Source organism: Propithecus coquereli, unplaced genomic scaffold (genome assembly GCF_000956105.1).
Source record: "Propithecus coquereli isolate 6110/MARCELLA unplaced genomic scaffold, Pcoq_1.0 Scaffold785, whole genome shotgun sequence".
Lineage (NCBI taxonomy): Eukaryota > Metazoa > Chordata > Mammalia > Primates > Indriidae > Propithecus > Propithecus coquereli.
In genome coordinates, this window is record NW_012154007.1 from 929,628 (window position 1) to 951,828 (window position 22,201).

The following is a 22,201-nucleotide window of genomic DNA, read 5'->3' on the forward strand; positions in this document are numbered from 1 at the left end:
TTTTTGTAATATCTTTGTCACATTTGTTTTTAGAGTTATACTAGTCTCTTAAAATGAATTGGGGCATTTTCCTTTTCCTCTATTTCCTCTTTCTGAAAGAGTTTGTGTAAAGTTGGTGTTACTTCTTTAAATGTTTGATAGGATTTACAAATGAAATCATTTGGGTTTTGAGATTTCTTTCTGATAAGACTTTTGACTACAAAAGGCACTTTTTAAGAAAATTTGCTCAGATTTTCTGGGGGTTTTTACATGAATGTTAGTAAGTTATTATTTTTCAAGGAACTTATACATTTTCTCTGTGTTGGCAAATTTGTTGGTGTAAAATAATTCCTAATGTTCTCATATGATCCTTTTGATTTCTGTAGCATCTGCAGTGATAATTCCTCCTTCATTTACAATGTGACTAATTTGCCTTCTTTCTCTTATTTTCTTGATCAGTTTATAATCTTAGCTTTTCAAGGTGGAAACTTAGAGCATTGATTATAGACATTTCTTTTTTCTAATATAAGCATTTTAAGCTTTAAGTTTCCCTCTAGGTACTGCTTTAGCTACATTTCACAAAATTTGAAATATTATATTTTGATTATTGTCTAGTTTATAATATTTTCTAATTCAGTTGTGATTTGTTCTTTGACTCATGAGTTATTTAGGCATGTGTAATTTAATTTCCAAATATTTGGTGTTTTTCTAAATGCTTTATTGTTATTGATTCTGATTTTTTCCATTGTGTTTCAAGAACATGCTATGACTTCAATCCATTTATATTTATTAAGAGTCATTTTATGCCCAGTTTATGGTCTATCTTAGTAAACACACTATACCTGCTTGACAAGAATGTATATTTCAAAGTTGTCAGGTGTAAGATTCAATAAATACCATTTAAGTCAAGGTGGTCAATAATGTTACTCAGATCTTTTATGTCTTTGCTTATTTTTAAAATTTAGTTGTGTTATCAATTTCTGAGATGGTTGTATGAAATATACAACTATAATTGTGGAATTTCTTCTTCTTCTTTTAAGCCTATCAATGTTTGCTTCTTATATTTTGAGGTCTTTTCTTAGATGCATACACATTTATGATTGTTATGGCCTCATGATGAATTGGCTCTATTATCATTATGAAATGTCCTTCTATTTCTCTGCTAATACTCTTTATTTGGAAGCTTATTTTCTCTGAGATTAATATAGCCATTCTACCTTATTTATGCTCTTTTCATGGCATATATTTTCCTATGCATTTACTTTCATTCTATCTGTGTTTTTATATTCAACATAAATATCTTAAGGACAGTATATAGGCAGGTCTTGCTTTTTTTAAAAAAAAATCCATTCTGACACTCTCTACCTGTTAGTTGGATTGTTTAGTCAGTTCACAATTAATGTAATTGTTGGTATGGTTTGATTTAGGTCTACCATGATTTCATTTGTTTTCTTCTTCCCTCTCTGGTTTTTTGTTCTTCTGTTTCTTCTTTACTGTATTGTTTTGGATTAATTTAATATTTAGAATTCCCTTTAAATTTATCTATTGACCTTATATTATAACTATACTTCCTTGTATTATGTTTTTAAATTGTTGCTGTAGGGATTATAATATAAATCCTTAATTTATTTCATAGTGTGCTAAGAGTTAATATTTTGTACTTTACATAAAGTACAGAAACTTTGCAACTGTAGAGGTTCATTTACCACCCTATCAGCCTTTACTATAGTTGTCAAGTGTATTACGGCTTCTGAAATTATAAATCATATATACATATATATATATATGTTTATTTATTTGTTTTAAAAAAATTAAGATGAAAATAGCTTTTGATATTGACCCATATCTGGTATCATTTCCATTCAGCCTGAGGGATTTACTCTAGTATTTTATAAGGTACAGATCTCTTGATACTTTATTCCCTTTATTTTATTTTAGCTGAAATGTATTTATATTACCTTCTTTCTTGAAGAACATTTTTGCTGGATACAGACTTTTAGGTTGACAGGGTCTTTTTTTTTTTCCTTTATTACTTTAAAAATTTTGTTCCATTGTCACCTGACTTCCATAATTTCTGATAAGAAGTCATCAAACTTTGACTCATTATTATCTGGTATGTAATGTGTCACTCCTTTCAAAAATTTCCCTTAATCTTTGACATTTAGAAGTTTAGCTATGATATGCCTACGTGGAAATTTTTAATTTTTTAAAAATAGATTATCGGCCAGGCGCGGTGGCTCACGCCTGTAATCCTAGCACTCTGAGAGGCTGAGACGGGTGGATTGTTTGAGCTCAGGAGTTCGAAACCAGCCTGAGCAAGAGCGAGACCCTGTCTCTACTGAAAATAGAAAGAAATTAATCGGACAACTAAAAATATATAGAAAAAATTAGCCGGGCATGGTGGCATGTGCCTGTAGTCCCAGCTACTCGGGAGGCTGAGGCAGGAGGATAGCTTGAGCCCAGGAGTTTGAGGTTGCTGTGAGCTAGGATGACGCCATGGCACTCTAGCCCGGGCAACAGTGAGACTCTGTCTCAAAAAAAATTAAAATAAAATAAAATAAAAAAATAAAAATAAAAATAAAAATAGATTATCTCTCATTGCTTAGATTTCCTATCTTTACATCTATTTTAACCATATTGTCCTTTATATCTTATAGCATAGTCATAATAACTGCTTGTCCTTTATGCCAATTCTAACATCTGGGACATCTTAAGATTCACCTCCAATGATTATCTGTTCTATTGAGAATGGGTCACATTTTCCTGGTTCTTTATGTTAAGTAGTTTTGGATTGCATCCTGGACATTTTGAATATTATGTTGCAGAAACTTTGGATCCTAATGTATTTCTTGGAAAACATATTTTTAACAAACAATTAACTTAGTTGGACTTACACCACATACTCCGTGTCTCAGGAAGGCACACAAATCTCAGTCCACTTCTTTTTCTTCTTAACTGGGCTGCTTTTAGTCTGCTCCATGTATATGATCTTTAGGAGTCAGCAAGAGATTTGGGCAGAGGTTAGGTACCACATTTGAGGCTCTCCTTCTCTGGATTTCTCAAAGAGGAGTTGCGGCCCAGTGAAGTTAGGAGGCTTGCCCATAATCTTATGGATAGTGGCTGAATTTGAAACACCACACCAAAATGAAAAATCTTGTTAAACCTATCATTTATGTTGTTTCTCATCCTAATGTTGGGATTGTCTGGCTTAAGGAAAATTGAAGCATGTCTTAAACTACCACAGTGTTGGCATTACATAGAAGCATATCACTTTTACTCTCACGTCGTTGAGGGTTTTGGTCCTAAACCTTTTGTACCCTTTCATGACATACTACCAAATCTGTGAACATGTGGCCTCATGATTTTTAAATTGTTTATAGCCTGTCATCATTCCTTGAATATTTTGTCTACTTTTTCGGCCTCTACCTGTGATAGCATTTGGCTGCTGGCTTGGCTCTCAGAACCTGTAGTCTAGGGCATAAATGTCTTATAGCTATGGTTTAATGGATCTTTTGAAAAATCCAAACTTTCTGGAGTGTCTATTTTTAAGTTGCTTGTGGGTTGTAGCAATATCTTGATGACATGCAAATTCATGTAGAATGTACACAAATGTTCAGTATTCAGGATGAGGTTAGCTTACTTTAAGAGAATAAAATATAGCTTTGTTCTGGTTAAAATATCAAATAATCCTTGCCATTTGTGATAAATGCTGGTGAAGTCTGCATGGCTATTATTAAGCCTAAGGTGGAGGTGGGCTGGCACAAGATGAAGAAAACCACCCTCCTAACATGAAATGAATATTTTGGCTTTGCTTTCTGCCTTTGGCAGGTTAGATCCAGCATTTATTAAGAATTTTCAAGAAAGATATCTCATTGTTAAGCTATGACAATAGCCTTGGTCATCAGGAAAGAGCACATGTGAATTCACAGAAATCTCACTTTACTTTCATGCCTCCCAGTGTAGCGCCAAAGTAAACAGCTGTGGGTGATCCACTGATTTTAGCAAGAATTTACTGACTTTTTTATAATCATTTTTTATGACTAAACTCTGGGATGGTGGAGGCTAAACATGTTAGTTTCTGTATATCCAGTAGAAATACTTTAGATTTTGGAGTCAGGATGACTCTGATATGCATTAGTTGTGGATACCTGGGAAAGCAAATTAATCACTCTGAAGGTTAGTAGTATCGTCTGTGGAATGGAAAGGGAATGGAGGCCCATAGTGGACAGTGGTGGCTACATGCAACTGTCCAGCTTTGTTGTCGTAATAACATCCCTTCCCGTTGGGGAAAACCCCCTGCTCCATGTGGGCCCAGAGCGACTGTCAATCACCGTGGTCCCCGCTCACCCACTGAGATGGGCATGTGACGTGGCACAGACCAAGCACACAATGCTTGGTCTAAGGAGTGGATGTGGATCAAGGCCAGCCATTCAGAATCCCCCCCAAGAATCAGAGGTGAAAGACACGTCCTCTTCCCCTTGTGCATCACGTCCTATAAGGAGACAGGTCTGCATTTGCTGTTGGCCATTTTCCTCAGCACGCAGAAACAGATTTAAGAGGTGGGTGGAGAGATGGTGCCCTGTTGGTAGGTTCGGGATTAAGGTGAGGCACTTGAGTTGATTTTACAAGTATCTTGCTTCCTTAAATTGTGTGAATGCAGGCTCGGCGCATGCTTCCTTAAATTTTGCACCCTTGGCACCTCACTGGCCTCCCCCAGGTCCTGGCCATGCTGACGACTGTGTTCGTTCCTCCAGAAGCTGATTTTGAGAGAAGGGATTGAGCACCATCTGTTTATCAGGAGGTGATCTCAGGAATCACGTGTAGGAGGTGGGGAGCGAGACAGAGAAAGGAAGGCAGCCAATAAAGGGTGTTTGGTGAAGTCCCTCACCACTGTGGGCACCTGGAGCTGGGTTCTGTGGGGGACACCTAGGGCGCAGCGCAGACCATGCCTTCGGGGTGCCGCAGCTTAGAGAAGCTGATTCAGGGATGCACGGTGCTCGTTCATTGTCGGAGGAGGCCTGCCGCACGCAGCATTACCTCTCCCACACTTTTGGCTTACCCTGTGCAGGGCAGAAAAAGGCCTCCCTCCGTCGCAGGTGTTCATGGGAGTCCTGGGGTGTGTGGAGGCAAGAGAGGGGGACATGGGTAGACACAACAGTGCTGCTGTCTTCTTAGTCTTCTGGTCCCGTGAGTTATCCACTGTCCTACCAGCTAAGGGAACAATATCCTTGTCTGCCTATGTGAGGTCTTGCTGGGCTTCTAATATTCGCAACATAACAAGTCCTGACTAATCAGAAACTAACAATTACTGTCCTGGGAACTGGACCCCCACCATCTCCCTTGTACTCAGCATTATCATGCCCATTTTACAGATGATGAACTGGAGGTCTGGAGAGAACCCACTGCCACACGCAGCCAGTTTCATTTCCACAGGTCCCTCCCAGATACAGAAGTTAGGCTGAAACCAACTTTAGTCATGTGCACATCAGCTGTAAACCAGGGGACAGGTGGAGAATGTCCATCAGTGTCCAACAACATTGCACGTTTGGTTTTGGAAGCAACAGAGCATGGAAGAGTGCAGGCTTTGCAGGGGCGGAGGGCTGGGCTCCAAGTCTGAGCCTGCTGCTTCTAGTCAAGTGCACTTGGACCAATCATGTGGCACCCACAGCCCTCCCTTTCCTCTCCTGAAAGAGAAAAGTGACTAGAACGGACGTAAAGTCTTCATACAAAAATAAGGGGACAAATGACATGCAGCCCCTAACACAGCGCCTGGTGTGCGGTTGGCATTTTTCAGTTGTTTTCCATGTCTTCTTGAAGCCAGCATGGCTAAGGCTTCTAGAAAGATCTGGGTATGCACACGGAGGGACATGTCAGGAGAGAAGACTCAGAGGCTGAGACCCTTCCTGTGTGTACACTCATTGCTGACTCCACCACCTCTCGCACACAGCTGGGCCGTGGACGGCTTTCAGGTCTCTCATCTGCCTTCCGCGTCTGACTGTGAGACTCCTGGGGGGCTGGGGCCAGGTCACGCCCATCTGCCTGGTCCTGTGGGCACTAGCTCAGCGCTAGGCGTGTGGTACAGGCTCAGTAAATGCTGGCTCAGTGAGTGGATGGGGGCGAGGGGGAGAAGAAAGCAAGCCTTGGTCCAGACAGCAGCCGGACATGTGCATGAAGCATCCGTGAGCTGCCTGGTTGCTGCCTCCCTCCCACTCGGAGTACACGCCAGTCTCTCTGTGCCGCCTGCGAGGCTGCGCGACTGGCTTAGGCCTGTCTTTCTGACTTCACCTCTGCCCTCTTCCTGCTCATTCCACCCCAGCCTTCCTCTGGTCTCTCAACCATGCTGAACTTACCCCTCACTCAGAACCCGCACACTCGCTGTTCCCTCCACCTCGCTCACCCTTCCCCGCCCTCTGCCAGGGCTGTGCAGGGCTCTGCTCAGATGTCCCCTCCTGGGACTTCCCTGAAGGCCCACTCCACGTCACTTCACCCCAAGCTTTTCATATCTCCTTCCCCTTTTCTTCATAGCACCTGTAACTAACTACAGCGATTCCGTTATCTGTTTGTCCATCTCTCCTCTCGGCTGAGGGCCTCATGAATCAGAGCATAAGCTCTTTGAGGGCAGCAGTATTTCCCTGTTGTTCACACGCACGCACGCACGCACGCACGCATATATGTGTATATGTACACACACCCACCAAGCAGTTTATATATACACACACACACACATAACATATGCTATGGATATACATATATATACTATATATATATATAGTATTTATAGGGAGATATATATAGTCCCACAAAACAACACATATGCACACATATATGCGTACAAATATATGCATACCCACTAAGCTATATATACACATATTTATCTCTATACATAACATATACACCCACTGAACAGTATATATATATGTACATATACATATACACCCCACACAAAACACATAGTACACATACAAACATATATGCATACATGTATACACATATACATATGCACACTGAGCAGTCGACACACGTATACACACATATTTGCATATGTGTATACATATATATACACATACACCCACTAAGCAGTATATTGTATACTATAGTATATATACACATATACACACTATATATACACACATGCATATATATATAGTATATATACACATACACCCACTAAGCAGTATATTATATACTATAGTATATATATATACACACACTATATATACACATATGCATATAGTATATATACACATACATGTATCTGTGACACCTATAACATACATATAATATAAATGAATGAATGTAATAGAAAGAAATATATATAAATGATGAAGAACATAACAATGAGCCAGTCAATAGATAAGATTTAGGCAAGCGGTTTGTACCGACTGTCTCAGGGTTGGGCTGGGGCGCGTTTCCCTGCTGCCCTGTGTGCACAATCCTCTCTGTCCCCACGCTCCTTGCTCAGCCCTCCCTCTCCACTCTCTCTGGCTCTCAGCTGCTGCGAAGGCTGAGCCAGCGGAAGAGAGTCCAGGGTGCAGGGTTCCACTCTGAGTTAACTCTGAAGTCAACAGGGCTTAATTATCTTCAAGGGAAGGAGGAGAACACCTTTGGGAGAGCTCCGAAGAATTTGCTTCCGAAGCATCTCTCTTGGGTTGGCACGTGGACCCTCTGCTTAAAGGGATGCAGGGTCAGAGCAGGATAAACATGGAGTTAATTAAAGTTCGTGGAACAGCCAGAGGCAGTCTGCACAGAAAATGGCAGAAAATGGCACGGAGTTGTACGATAATAGCTCTTTATGTCCCTCAAAGGAAGATGCTAGATAAAATTGAGCAAGAGTTGCACAAATGATAATTTCAGACTCAACACTGCCGCATTATGCAGTGATGATCGTTTCCCTACCCGAGCATATTATTAGCTGTCTCATTCCACATGAGAATGAGGAAAGCCTCATTCCAGGCTTTCACAGCTGCATGTGACTTCATAGTGTGAAAAAAAATATTTGATTAATAGCAGACTAACCAATTTAGCACCCAGACTGCAACAAATCCATTTGGGAATTAAGCAGGGATTAGACTTTGCATATATGTTTGTAAGTTTGAATGTTCAGAAACATTTGGCTTATAAGGGTTTTTTTTCCTTAAAAATTTATTCTTTTAGAATATTTTTGATCTTTTAAGTTACTGGGTCTCCAGAATAACAGTAGCACAGTAGAACACACTGCAGGATTTTGAGTTGGACAGTAAATGTCCATGGACAACTGGCTCTGTCTTGACATTAGTCTAGGTAGCTACGAGGGTGTGGCGAACAAGGTTTCTGACGCCACAGCACTGACAGTTTAGTAGGAGAGACAGACAAACATACGAACAATAAATAAGCATGATGATTTCCATTGATGACAGCTGCTCTGCAGAAAATTGGTGGCGCAGTAACCTGGGAGGTTAGGACTGCTTCACTGGGGGCCAGGGTGACAGGGGCGGCCTCTGTGAGCAGATGCATTTGACCTAAGACCTACTGCTGAGAAGTCAGTGGGGAAAAGGACATCACAGACAAAAGGAGCAGCAGATGCAAAGTTCCTGAGGCAGGAACAGAGTCAGCAATGGTACAAATGGCATTGGCTGCCAGCACTGCGTCTGCCACAAGTGGGGTCTCAGAATATGTGATTGCTCTTTTTAGAAAACTGTATGAGTTAATTAGCTCACAGTATAATAGTTAAATAGCTTTGACTCTCAAGTTCGACAGAACTGAGTTGGAATTCTGACCCAACTACGTGACTCTCAGAGAAATTACTTAACTTCTCTGAGCCTCGACTTAGCTGTTACTCTTTTGTCAGAACCATTTTTAGAATTCTTGAATATGATGCACTTACTAGTAGCCTTCGTTGTTCATGCATTTTTATGAAGGATGGAATCCATTTCTTTTTAATGAAATATTTATTCATTTCATATCAATTAGTTTGTGTTTGGCTTGAGGCATACTTTGGAGGAATTTCCCAGCCCCTGGGGGTCACTTTCTCGAGAGCTAGCTATCGCAGGAGGGGCAGGCTCGCTCGCCAGTGGTTTTCAAGCATCGGCAGAGCAAATGCTTCCTTAAGGACCACCCGGGTGGACTTCACTGCTCATCTACATTGCTCGGCATGTTCTCCTAGTGACGTCTGTTCTGTGCAGCAGACGTGCATTCCCAGGCCTTTGCACATCTGCAGAGTGCGTCCAACCTCCCTTCACCCCAGAGGACACTGAGGGTGTTCAGCGCATCAGGGGTGGTCCTGGGGCCCTCGAGCCCCTGCTTGCAATTTCCTGTAGTAACTCCAGAGGGGATCAGTATGTGGGTGTGAACAGTGGCATTAATGTATTTATAAGACTTACTATCACTTGTCAGAATGGCCTCCCAAACTCTCCTTGGCCAGGGCCCAAGACCTGTGGATGCCTGGGAAGAGCATGACAGGCACAAGGGTGGCACAGAGGCCAGTGTGGGGAGTGTGAGGGGAATTGGGCTCAGGCCATCTAGGGCCTGAGGATCCATAGTGGGAACTTTGCCTTTTCCTCTTGTGTATTATCTGATTATCCCATTAACTTTTGGGTTCCTAGGGTAGTGCAACATCTTCATGGCTAGCATGGTACTAGGCTCATGGTAGGTACTTAATAAATGTTTTTTGAGTGAAATATTCATCCAAATAAGTATTTTTATTGAGATCAAATTTCGACCCCTCCAATGAGGCCACCATTTATCAGAGCCCACATGGGTTCTATGTTCAGTGAAAAGTCATCTTATAGTTTGTGTATCAGTTGAGATGTACTCAGTAGCAAGGAACAGAAAACCTGCCTTATGGTGCCTTGAACAAAGAAGTGTTCATTTTTCTCACATAGCAAGAAATCTGAAGGAAGGAGGCTACATGACATCAGGTTCAGCACCGTTGAGACTCTCTGGGCCTCGTGGTCCCAAGGGGCTGCTGTAGCTCCAGACATTACATCCATGTTCACAATGGGAAGGACAAGAAGGATGGTGGAAAGAGAAAGATAATACCACCTATAGATATTCCCCTTTACGCAGAGAGCAAGACTTTTTCTAGGAACTTCCAGCAGACTAACATGTCCTTGGCTAAAACCGTGGCAACCCTGGCTGCAGGTATGTGTAGAGCAGATCACATTGCCTCCCTGAGGAAGACTGTCCTGTTATAAGAGAGGAAAGGGGAGGGTGCATACTGAGTGGTTAAAAGCTTCCTCCGCCAAGGACAGGCTTGCTTCAGCTAATTGGGCAAAAGTAGCCAGCGTGAGCACTCTCTTGGTAACTACATTTCATTCTGATTTTCTTTCTTTTTTTCCCTAAGTTTGTTGTTTTTCAGAATCTTCCTCCTACCAGCATAAATGGTGTCGTTTAATGTCACTGTTTATTCATTCTTTGCTAAGGCCAGTCAAGCGGGGGGTGAGGGGAGGCACGGAGGAGGACTGGCCCCGAGGCCAGTTGGCAGCGCGGCTGATGCAGCTGCCCAGCAGGCCGTAGGAAGGGAGCAGTGCGGCCTCACCTTGTGGAGGCCGCTCGAGCCTTTGCACGCTCACAGCCCAGGGTCCCAGCGCAGCTCTGGCCTCTCTGCTCTGTGGTCGTCTGTCCTTCCAGAGCCTGAGTCGCCTGAGTTGCCAACCAGGGATTCGGGTCTCGATCATAAAGGTCACGGGGAAGATGCAGCCAAGAAGGACCTTTTTGAAGATTCCAGCAAAGTCTTTCTCAACCTTGGCTACACATTGGCCTTCCCTGGGGCGTATTTAAAAAGCACAGATTTCCAGGGCCCTCCCGGACCTTTGGGTGTGCGGCAGGACTGACACTGTTAGTGCCCTGAAGAGCCGCTCAAGTCAGGAAGACCACCGGACGCAGGCGCGTGGTAGGATCTCTGCCGCCTTCTCTGCTGACTTGGGATCTGTTCCCGAATTTCGGATGCTCAGTGTGCTTGACACACGCCTTTCTTACAGCAAATCAACTAAAATCCACGCTAGCTAGCGTTTATGTATTTGTCCCGCTGGGTTGTAATTAATAATGATGACATCAGGTCCTAACTGAATTAGACTGATGAGGAATGTTAATTGGGTGCTTGGGTGGCTTTGGCCGAATTGCTTGTTTTCACCTCATTAACTGTGATTTTCCCTGGAGAAGGGCTCTGAGCCACCCTACCAGGGAGCAGTGGTGTCCCTTGAGACCCAGCTCTTCTATTCTGAAGGTGCCCAGGGCCTGGGCAGTGTCGGCCATTGGTGACAAGTGCTCAACTTCCCTCCAGAACACCTGTCAGGGGCTCAGGAGGCCGAAATGCTATGGGTTCAGCAGATTCCCTCAATCACACGGTGGCCACGGGATTTCGAGTGGGGAGTAGCAAAGCCTCTTCTCCCACACTGTGCATACGGAGGCACCCAGCACCGCTGACCTGCTATGGGCCACGGGGGACATGGCAGACCCAGTCGCGAATGAAATTCAGCTCCTTTGTGGACTCGGCCTTGGAGGTCAGGGCCAGGGAAACCTTGAGGCCAGGAGGTGGCATTCCCAGCAAGCAGTAAGGAGGGGAAGGCTGCAGGGAGAGTGGTCCAAGCACAGTAAGTGAAATGGACCAGTTTGGGGATCAGGAGAGGAGCTGACAAATTCACACAGATGAACCCCTGAACAGGGAACCGGATAGGCGTGACCTCTGCCTTCAGGGTGCCGGGGTCTGACTGGGCTTTAATAACAGGGATTTATAATGCAGCGCAAATAGCTTCACAGTAGACACGGGGCCTTTGACCACCCAGTGGGAATAGCTTCCAGGGGAAGCTCCCTGAAGAAGTAATGCCCAGGCAGAGATGGAGCCGGCCAGGCTGGGAGGGCCGGCCTGGGGAGCAGCGGGACAGGGAGCAGGTGACAAGGTTAGAGGGGTTGGTGGAGAAATTCTTCAGGGAAACTAAAGGGTTCGAGGCAGCCGTGGTGAAGGGTGTGTGTGTGCATGCGTGCACATGCGTGTGTTTGGGGCGACACAGGCATGGAGGGCTTTGAATGCCAGGATACTGACCTTGAACTTTTTTGGAAGGCAAAGGAACACCCTGCAAGCTTTAAGTGTCTGCTTTTCTGGAGGTTTCTACCAGGCAGAAAGACGTTTGCAGAGACCAGAGCAGAGGTGGGGGTGGCCATTTAGGAAGCTGCTGCAGTGAATTCTTCCTGTCACTGAAATTTCAAGCATTGAACTCTAAAATCCAGAAACCGCTGTAGTTGTAGGGACTCAGAGAGGACACTTCGCCAGGGGCTCAGGGCTGGGCTCAAAGCATCAATCTGTCCATCACTCCGCCAGCCCGTGTGTACTGGTCCCCTGCGTGGGCCACATGCTCTGCCGGGCTCTCTCCGCTCCAAGCCGTGGAGACCTGAGTGTAGACCCGGAAGGGTCAGTGCTACAGACCCACTCTACAGTGAAGGAGGGCAAGAACCACCGAGCACTTGGCTGAGTTGTTCAGCCATAGGCGAGGGGCAGCGGGGACGTTTCTGGACTGTATTCGTTTCCTAGGGAATTCTATAACAAATCACCACAAACTGGGGGGCTTAAACAACAGAAATATATTATCTTACAGTTCTGGAGGCCAGAAGTCTAAACTCCTGGCGTGGGCAGGGTAGGCTCCTTCTAGAGGCTCCGCAGGTGCGTCCGTCCCGAGGCCCGCGTTCCGCTTCTGGTGGGCGCGGGCGGCCTTGGTGCTGCTTGGTCTGCGGCTGCCTCACCCCTGTCTTTGCTTCTGCCATCACACGGCCTTCTCCTGGCTGTGTCTTCCCCCCTTCTCTTCTCTTCTGAGGACACTTGTCATTTGATTTAGGGTCCACCCTAATCCAAGGTGATCTCACCTTGAGATCCTTGACTTAATTCCAACTGCAAAGACCCGTATCCGAATAAGGGTACCGCTTTAGTATGTTCAGGCTGCTATAACAAAAATGCCACAGACTGCGGGGCTTATACAGCAAATATTTGTTGATCGCAGTTCTGGAGGCTGCAAGTCCCAGATCGAGGTGCCAGCATGGTTGGGTTGTGGTGAGGGCCTCTTCCAGGTTGCAGACTGCTGACTCCTCACTGTGTTCTCATGTGGTGAACAGCAGGTGCTCTGATGAGCAGACTGAGGCTCAGAGAGGGTGAGTGACTTGCCCATGATCACACAGCAAAGAGCTGGAGTTTAAGTCCTGGTCAGAGTGGCCCCTGAGCTCAAACTCTCTGTGTGTCTGACTTCCTGGCAGACCCTTCTCTCCATTCAGTGCGTTGGAGCACAGGGATTTGTGCAGAGCAGTCCTCAGAGTCTACAAGAGGGCCGGGATCAGCGCTCAGGCTCAGTTCGCCTGACCCTGAGTGTAGCCTTCTTAGCACGTGTCCCCAAGAAGCAGTGTTTCTGAGATGCCTTAGAAAGCACTGGGGCCGAGCCCTCAATTTACCGAGGAGGGAGCCCAGGCTCAGATGATCAAGGGATCCCAGCCACACTCCGGGCCCCACACTGAGCTGGCCAAGACCCCTGTCCCTTGGTCTCTCTTCTTTTACTTATAAATCTAAACTTCCAAGCTATATCCGACATCCTGTGCCAACCGCCCTCTTGTTCTTGTATTAAAAATTCAAACTTCCAAGCTCTATTGAAATCATTAGCTCTACTTTGAAAGCCGGAGTTCTAATTTGATTTTGGAGCTCTCTCATATAACGATTCCTACACTGTCCCTGAGCTGAGGCGAGAAGCTGTCCCTCAGCACCTTTGTCTGTCAGGGCCCAGGAGAGCCGTGGCCATCTGTATCTGAACAGACGCGGCCCCAGGACGGCGCCCGCCTCCCATCCCAGCCTGACCCTTCCCGATGTTGCGGCCCGCGGCAGGGCCCGCCCGCAGAGCGTCCCTTCTGAGAAGGCAAATGAGAAGTGAGGGAGACGAGAAATCCTAATTAGTGGCATTGTCCTCCCATGGCACGCCTGCCTTCAGACGTGGGGCTCGGGGCCTGTGCCCAGGGCTCCAGGAGTCTCTGCTCAGATTCCCGCAAAGCCCAGTTCCCTAAGATGCCTTTGGATGTCACACCTTTGCCTCCGTGCATTTTGTACTTTCGAGTTCACTGGAAATGGAAGTTCCACGGGCCTTCAGCCTCATGCCACTGATTTCACTGTGTAGAAAGACATCTTTTTGGCAGTTTTATGAAGCGTATTATTTCATACATTGAGATTCAGATGGCATTTATTATCCCACCCCACACCCCAGTATTTGCAGGCACTCCCACTTCCTCGATTTCGTTCAGCCTCCCACCAGGGGTGCAGGGTAGCTTTGCTGACTCAGTTCAGGCAGATGCTGAGACTCAGGCCCAGAGAGCAGCAAGAGCAAGGCCGGAGTCAGAATCCAGGCTTTCCCCCGTGTCCGGGATCTGCCTTGCATAGTTCACAGCGTGGCGGAGCTGAAAGGGTCCGGTTTCCAACAGAGGAGCAACCTGTGATGTCAGGACAAAACCCCGAGCTCCACGACGGGGTACCCAGGCCCACTGCCTCATTGCTGGATTTTTCCAACATGTCTCTTTTAACAAGGACTCCACGTTGTGGGTGAAGAGCCTGGGTTTGAGGCTTGAGAGCCCTGAGAAAGGCCTGGAAGCTTCCTGGGCCTCACTGTCCTCTATCTGTGCAAGGTAGTAACAGTAGCTGCACTGGGTTGAACAGTGTCTCCCCCTCCGCCACCAGCAAATTCACAGCCTCCTGGGACCTCAGAGTGTGACTTATTCGGAAGTAGGGCCATGGCAGATGTAATTAGGTAAGATGAGGTCGTGCTGGAGTAGGGTGGGCCCTGAATCCACAGCAAACAGTGTCCTGATAAGATGAGAATCTGGAATCAGCGGCACGGACAGGGGGAGGAGGCCACGTGGCAGTGGAGGCAGGGACCGATGTGCTACGGCTGCAAGCCGCAAAGAACCAGGGACTGCTGGCAGCCACTGAGGCCAGAAGGGGTAAGCGGGACCCCCCTCCAGGGCCATCAGAGGGAGCGTGGCCCTGCCGACACTGTGATTGGACTCCAGCCTCCAGAACTGTGAGACAGCACATTTCTGCTGTTTAAGCCGCTCGCCCAATTTGTGTCACTTTGTTTTGGCAGCCCGAGGGACTGTTGGGACAAATAGATCATGCAGTCCTTGTCGACGGTCCACGTCAAGCGGCGCACGTCAGCCCTGGTGACTTTTTCCCGCCATATCGTACTACTCACGGTGCCTTCTCAGGCTCATGTCTTTTGTGACGTTCCCTCTCCCTAGAAGCCTCCTCCTCTGCCCTTGCTGTCTCGTCTGCCCGTCCTTTAGGGGGGGAAGGCTGCTCCCTCTGGCGCTGATTCCCAGGGAAAGCCTTCTCCCACCCTGCCCCTGCTGCCCCGGGTAAGAGAGTCATTCAAAAGTCAGACCCTTGTGCGCTGAGTCCTGCTTGCCATTTAACTGGGCAAGTTACTTAGTACACTCAGGGCTGTAGCCTCCTTGTACTTTATCCAGGAAGTTCTTGTGGTGAGTAAGTGAGATAACCAAGAGGATGATGTGCTCAGCGCCCGGCCTGCAGTAAAGTGCTCAATACACGAGCACTGCCGTCCCCTCTGTCACGACCCCTCCCGCACTCCCCCAGAGCCCACGTGCCTGAGTCTGGGTTCCCCCAAAGCAGGTTCCGATGCCAGGGCTTGGGCACAGGGACCTGGAGAAGTAAAGAAAACACAAGTAAGTGAGCTGGGAAGTGAGTCGGGGAAGGATAGGAAGGAAGACAGCCGGGAAAGGGTGTGCCATCCAGCGCCGTGGAACCACGCACTCCGGGAGCCGGTGTGAAACTACAGCCTCAGATTCATCCCACCCAATGGATAAGGGGGCTGGGGTGTTGACACCCCATTTCCATCCATCATGGGCCAAGTGCTGCTCCTGTAGACACTAGTTCCCTGGCTCTGCTGGTCTGTCGTATGGGGAGTAAAGGGGCCCTGCTGGCAAGAAGAGGCCTCAGGCAAAGTGACACAGGGCTGGTGGCTGGCAGTCAGGCAGGTGTGTGCTGCAGTGGGCAGGGGAGGACATTCAGCGGGCAGAGGTGGTCCGCGGCACACTGCACCCCACACTCTAGGGTCCTGGTCGCTGGTGCGCCTCGCTGGCTCCCAGCCTGTGAGCTCCTGTGGGCGGGGCTGCTCCTCCCGTCCTGCGTGTCTGCAGCTCCTTTCCCACACTCAGGACGGGCCCGTCCTAGTGTAAATATTTAGTAAACAGACGAATCTGGTCCGATTCTCCGTTTCCCAGATGTAGAGGTTGTGGCGCTAGTTTGGCCAGAGCTGCTCCGCCAGCAAGTTTTCAGAACAGAGACTGCAATCCAGGAGTGCAGATGCGGTGGGGGATTGACTTTTCTTCTCCTCCCTTTTTCATTGTTGGCCCGAATGTTCTCCCCTCTGGCTGTCACTCAGGTGTGCATCGTGCAGAAGCGAGACACTAAGAAGATGTACGCGATGAAGTACATGAACAAGCAGAAGTGCATCGAGAGGGATGAAGTTCGGAACGTCTTCAGGGAACTGCAGATCATGCAGGGGCTGGAGCACCCCTTCCTGGTCAACCTGTGGTGAGTGAGTCTGTCCGGGGCTCCCCAATGTGCAGCCACGTGCTGGAAGGAACATCCGCACTGCGAAGGGAGAGGAATGGCATTTTCTGGGTTCAGACATTCTTAAGTGTGGCGTAGAGTACGTTTTCTGATGAATCTTCAAGGGTCTGCTTCATTTTGATTCTGTGCTCTTATACGATGAATCAGAGTTGAAATGGATTCAGAAGAGAAGGTTTTGTATATTTGAGAAGCTGTGTGGAATGTTCTAGGAGAATGCCAAATAGAGCCTGCTAAGGGGAGTTCAGTGTTTTGGAAAATCACACCCACGGAGCTGATGGCAAGAAGGGCCACTTGGGACCCATGCTTTATTCCACTCAGGATAGCTGCCCAGCATGCACAAGTTAAATTCCAAGTTCTGAATGCAGCCCACGAGGCCTGCCATGACTCATGTTCCAGAACTTTCTCTCCTTTCCATCCTTGTCTATTACTCCACATTAAACTCGCTTCCTAAAGCACCCCTGCCTCTGTGCCTTTGCACGTGGCATCTCCTCTTCCTAAAACTCTCATGTCTCCACTACCACCAGCGTCCCCTAACCAGCTCCTGTGCATTCCGAGCACCGGGCTTAGGAAGCCCGTGAGCCGCAAGCCTTTGCTGACCTGGTGAGTGCACCTCATGACCTCTGCCTCGCCGTACACTTGACCCAAACAGCCTTTACCACAGTGAACCCAAATTATCAGATTACTCATCTGTCCTCACTAGGAAATCACTTGCTGCTTGAAACTCAGTTCTCTGTTTCTGGGGCCTAACACAGTGTCAGACACATTGGAGACACTTAGCAAATGTGTCCTCAGCTGGATTTTGTTGAAGGGGAGAGGACAGGGCACTTTAGGAAACAAATTCCAACTGTTCCATTTAGCTGCTCAGCTGACTGTTTATCTTGAGAGCAATAGCAGTGACCCTAGCAGGGGGCGTCTTTGCCCATGTTCCTTCCTGTCACCTCTGATTCTGTCTGTTCATACTTAGGAGCACTTTGAACATTGGGTGATAAGGGACCAGGAGGAATATGATTGTCCTGTTTGAGCAAATCAAGGCACGTGTGGCAGATGCACAGACTCAGGTATTTCCATGGGGACAAAGCAAACCGGATGTTGTACATCCCAGTTGGAGTAACAGCTGGAAGTCTTTCATATCTCTGGGCAGTGATCTAAACCAGAGGTCCCTAACCTTTTTGGCACCAGGCACTGGTTTTATGGAAGATAATTTTCCCACAGATGTGGGGGGGGTGGGGATGGGGAGTGATTGCAGCGGCTGTAAATACAGATGAAACTTCACTCACTTGCCGGCTGCTCACCTCCTGCTGTGTGGCCTCGTTCCTAACAGGCCGTGGGCCAGTACTGGTCTGCAGCCCAGGGGTTGGGGACTGCAGATCTAAACATTTCAATTGTTTGGGAGAAATGCACCCCTTTGTGTTTAGATTGCTATGCAAGGCAATTTTAAAAAGTAAATTTCTAATCAGAAAAACAACATTATGTTCACTGGAAAACATAGAAAATAAAATACATAAGAAAGCAGCGATTATCCAGAATCTAATCATGCCCAGATGACATTTTGGTTCTTTTTGTACTCCTTTTCGTGCATTTTTTATATCAATGACATATGACTGTATGTGTTATTGATATAAAAACCATGCACAATGATTTCGTCTTCTGTCTTTTCAAATTAATAGTGTGGTAGGGGCACTGTCTCCTTATTATTGCAAACTCTTTGTCTATCATTTTTAATGGCTACGTAATAGTCCACTTTGGAAAAGTACAGAAGCCATCAAACCCTTATCCTGTCTTGTAGGTTGCTTAGGTCTGTTTCTAATTATTTTGCCAATGTAAATACTACTTAGATGAATATCTCTGAGCCTAAACATTTTCAGAAGAGTCTCCTTAGAGTGGACCAGAGGGATCAGGTGCATAACTGAGTTCATATGTTAAAGGAGAAAGATTATGTTGGAGCACCCGCTTGTTGGGCACTGTTTTTGATGGTCTGTTCATGTTCTCTAAGATACCAACAGATTAATGACAGATACCTGTTGGTTATGTGAAAGGGCTGTAAATAAGAAAATTCTCTGCAAGTGTTGGCTTCCATTGGCATCGTATTTCCATCATAAATAAGAAAGGAGTGAACCTATTGCGGGATTTTGGAGTCACTTCCCAGACTCCTTGAGCCTCAATTTCTCATTTGTTAATGGATGTAATAATGCCATGTTTGTGACTGTTTCAAGAATTAACTGAAAAGAAAATATATGAAAATATATTTTCTGTAAATAAAAATTTTGTTCACTTTAAGAGGTTATATATGTATGTATGTATATGTATGATAATGGATGATAAGGTGAGTAGATGATAGATAAATGATGGATTTGATATAGATGATAGATTACAGATGGATAGAGATATTAATAGACAGAGATAAATAATGGTCCTTCCATCTACAGGTTAAAAGAGAAAGGCCATCACTCCATTGGTCAGTACTGAGCACTTTATATACTGTATGGGTCAGGATTTACTTAGTTATAGGGAAGAGAAACAAATTTGCTTAAGCACAAAAAGGAATTTCTTGGCTTTTATAACTGAAAAGTCTAGAGTTATAGCTGACTTTGGTCTCTCTCTCTGTTTCCCCTTCTTTCCCGTATTAGCTCTATTTTCAGAGCCATAACTCATGTTGACCCCTGGTAGGTCCAATTTCTCCTACTAGCTGAGCAGCCCCCAGAAGCTGAAGGTCACAGGCAATGTTGACCCAGCTCAGGTCACGTCCCCATCCCTGGCACAGTGGAGGAGGGGCAGGAGGTTGCCCCATTGTGTCTCATGAGCAGAGAGTGGGGGAAGGGGATCTCCAGAGGAAAATTCAGAGCTGTTTCCAGAAGACAGGTAGAGTCTGTTCTAGCCCCATGGTTGGTACCTGCTACCCACAAATTATATCCTCGTCCAGGAGTCTTCATGTCAACTCTGCCCATGTCTCAGAGATGGAGAGCAAGGCCCCAGGCAGCTCATTACCTGGCCTGAACCAGTGACTCTCGATTCAGACTCAAGACCATCCTGCCGTGCCCTAATGATTTCAGTTCTTATCAGGAAATGACCTCTGACATTTACTGGATACTTGATAGATATGTGTCTTTTTGAACTTCTCTGATGCTCCTAATAGCCTCATTAATTTTCTGCTGTTATCTTACTATTACTGGTCCCATTTTACAGAGGGGCAACTGAGTCATGCCACTAATAAGTGGAGGACATGGGGCTAGAAACCAGGCTGTCTGGCTTTGTGGCCCACACTTGTCCCCCCTCTCCCACAGCTGCTGTGATGGGGCCTGGCCCTTCCCTGCTGAGCCTGCTGCAGCCCACCCCTCCCTGCTGTATCCCTCCCCCACCTGGGCTTCTCTTTGGCTGCTTCTCTCACCTGCTGGAAGAGTACACCATGTGGAATTATCTGTCTGGTTCAAAAGGACACCACCACTTTATATTAATTATATGTCAGCGTTTCATCTCATTACGTGAAGGGTGAATTATCGTAGCCTTGGAAATCCTGACTGCACGCCTTCTCATTATTCTTTTTTGCTGACATGCTCTGTAGCTGGAACAGACTAAGGCCCTGCATTGATTAGTTTTCATGACAATTTTGCCTCTAAAGAATGAATGATTTGTGCTCCCAAGCCTGTGATGATCCGAGTTGAATTGTCAAGTGCAGTATTTTCACCTGTTCTAATGAAAAGCTGTTTGACTCCCTTGGGCTTAAGACAACCAAGGCAGAGGAGAAAGAGAAAGAAAAATCACACCCCAGAGAGTGAGGGTGGCTCATTAGTGGGAGCCCTGGTGGGGTGGGGAGTTGAAGGTCTGACCTCCTGGGTTCTAATCCCAGCTCTGCCTCTCGCCAGCTAAGAGGCTGCTATGACCAAATTGTGTCCCCCGGCTCCAAATTCATACGTTGGAGCCCTACCTCCCAGTGCAACTGGAGATAGGGACTTTAAGAGGTAATTACAGCTAAATGAAGTCATAAGGGTGGGGTGCTAATCTTACAGGACTGTGGCCTTATAAGAAGAGGAAGAGAGAGAAAAAGAGAGAGAGAAAGAGAGAGAGATCTGATTGAGTGCACAGCAAGAAGGCTGCCACCTGCAAGTCAGGAAGAGAGCCCTCACCAAAACCCCACTATGCCGGCACCCTCACCATGGACTCCAGCCTCCAGAACTGTGAGAAGTAAATTTCTACTGTTTAAGGCCCCCTGTCTGTGTTTTTGCATGTCAGCCTGAGCTGACTACTCTAGAGGCCTTGAGAGAAGTTGATTTGCCCCTGTGCATCTCAGTTTGCTTATTTGTAAAATGGAAACAAAAGGATAAGGACGTCATAGTGTCGTTCTAAGGATCAAACGGGGTAATGCATAACAGGCACCCACACAGTCTTGGACACTGGCAACCACCCCATAAAGGGTCTACATTAGCACTGGCATTACAGGCACACCTCAGAGATATGGCAGGTTCAGTGCCAGACCACAGCAGTAAAGCAAATATTGCAATAATGCGAATCAAACAAATTTTTTGATTTCTCAATGCATATTAAAGTTGTTTACATTACGCTACAGTCTATTTTTTTTTTTTTTTCGAGACAGAGTCTCCCTCTGTTGCCTGGGCTGGAGTGCAGTGGTGTCATCGTGGCTCACAGCAGCCCCAAACTCCTGGGCTCAAGCGATCCTCCTGCCTCAGCCTCCAGAGTAGCTGGGACTACAGCCGTGAGCCACCGCGCCCGGCCTATACTATAATCTATTAAGTGTGCAATAGAATTATGTCTAAGCAACAATGTATATATCTTAACTTAAAAATACTTTATTGCTAAAAAATGCTAATGATCATCTGAGCCTTCAGCAAGGGTAATCTTTTTGCTGGCGGAGGGTCTCGGCACAGTGCCCGTCAGTGCTGGCTGATCAGAGTGGTGGTCACTAAAGGGCGGGGCAGCTGTGGCAATTCCTTAACAGATGACAATAAGGAAGTCGGCCACACCATTTGACTCTTCCTTTCACAGAAGATTTCTCTGTAGCATGTGATGCCTGATAGCCTTTTACCACAGAGAACGTCTTTCAGTACAGGGGTCAGTCCTCTCAAACCCCGCTGCTGCTTTCCCCACTGAGTTTGTGTGCCAGTCCAGATCATTTGTTGTCATGTCAACAATGTTTGTGGCATCTTCACTAGCAGAAGTTTCCATCTCTAGAAACTATTTTCTTTGCTCATCCACAAGAAGCAACTCCCATCAAGTTTATGATAAGAGTGCAGCAATTCAGTCCCATCTTCAGGCTCCACTTCTAACTCTGGTTCTCTCACTGTTTCCGCCACACCTGCACTGACTTCCTCCACTGAAGTCCTGAACCCCTCTGAGTCACCCACGAGGGTTGGAATCAACTTCTTCCAAACTTCTGCTCATGTTGGTATTTTGACCTCCTCCCATGAATCGGGAGTGTTCTCAATGGCATCTAGAATGGTGAATCCTTTCCAGAAGATTTTCAGTTTACTTTTCCCAGATCCATTAGAGGAATCACAATCTAAGCTATAGGCTTAGAATAGGTACTTCCTAAATAATAAGATTTGTAAGTCGAACATGACAACTGGATCCATGGGCTACCGAATAGATGTTTAGGTAGCTACATGAAAACAACATCAATCT

General features: G+C 46.3%; 1 protein-coding gene across 1 annotated transcript in view; it reads left to right on the forward strand.

Annotated features, from left to right (window-relative positions):
- The window catches only part of STK32B (serine/threonine kinase 32B), a 401,427-nt gene that overhangs the window by 102,517 nt on the left and 276,709 nt on the right, over positions 1–22,201 (forward strand). Inside the window, exon 4 of the mRNA XM_012662846.1 lies at positions 16,377–16,528. Coding sequence (XP_012518300.1) covers positions 16,377–16,528 — 152 coding nt within the window. The remainder of the gene's footprint in view (positions 1–16,376; positions 16,529–22,201) is intronic.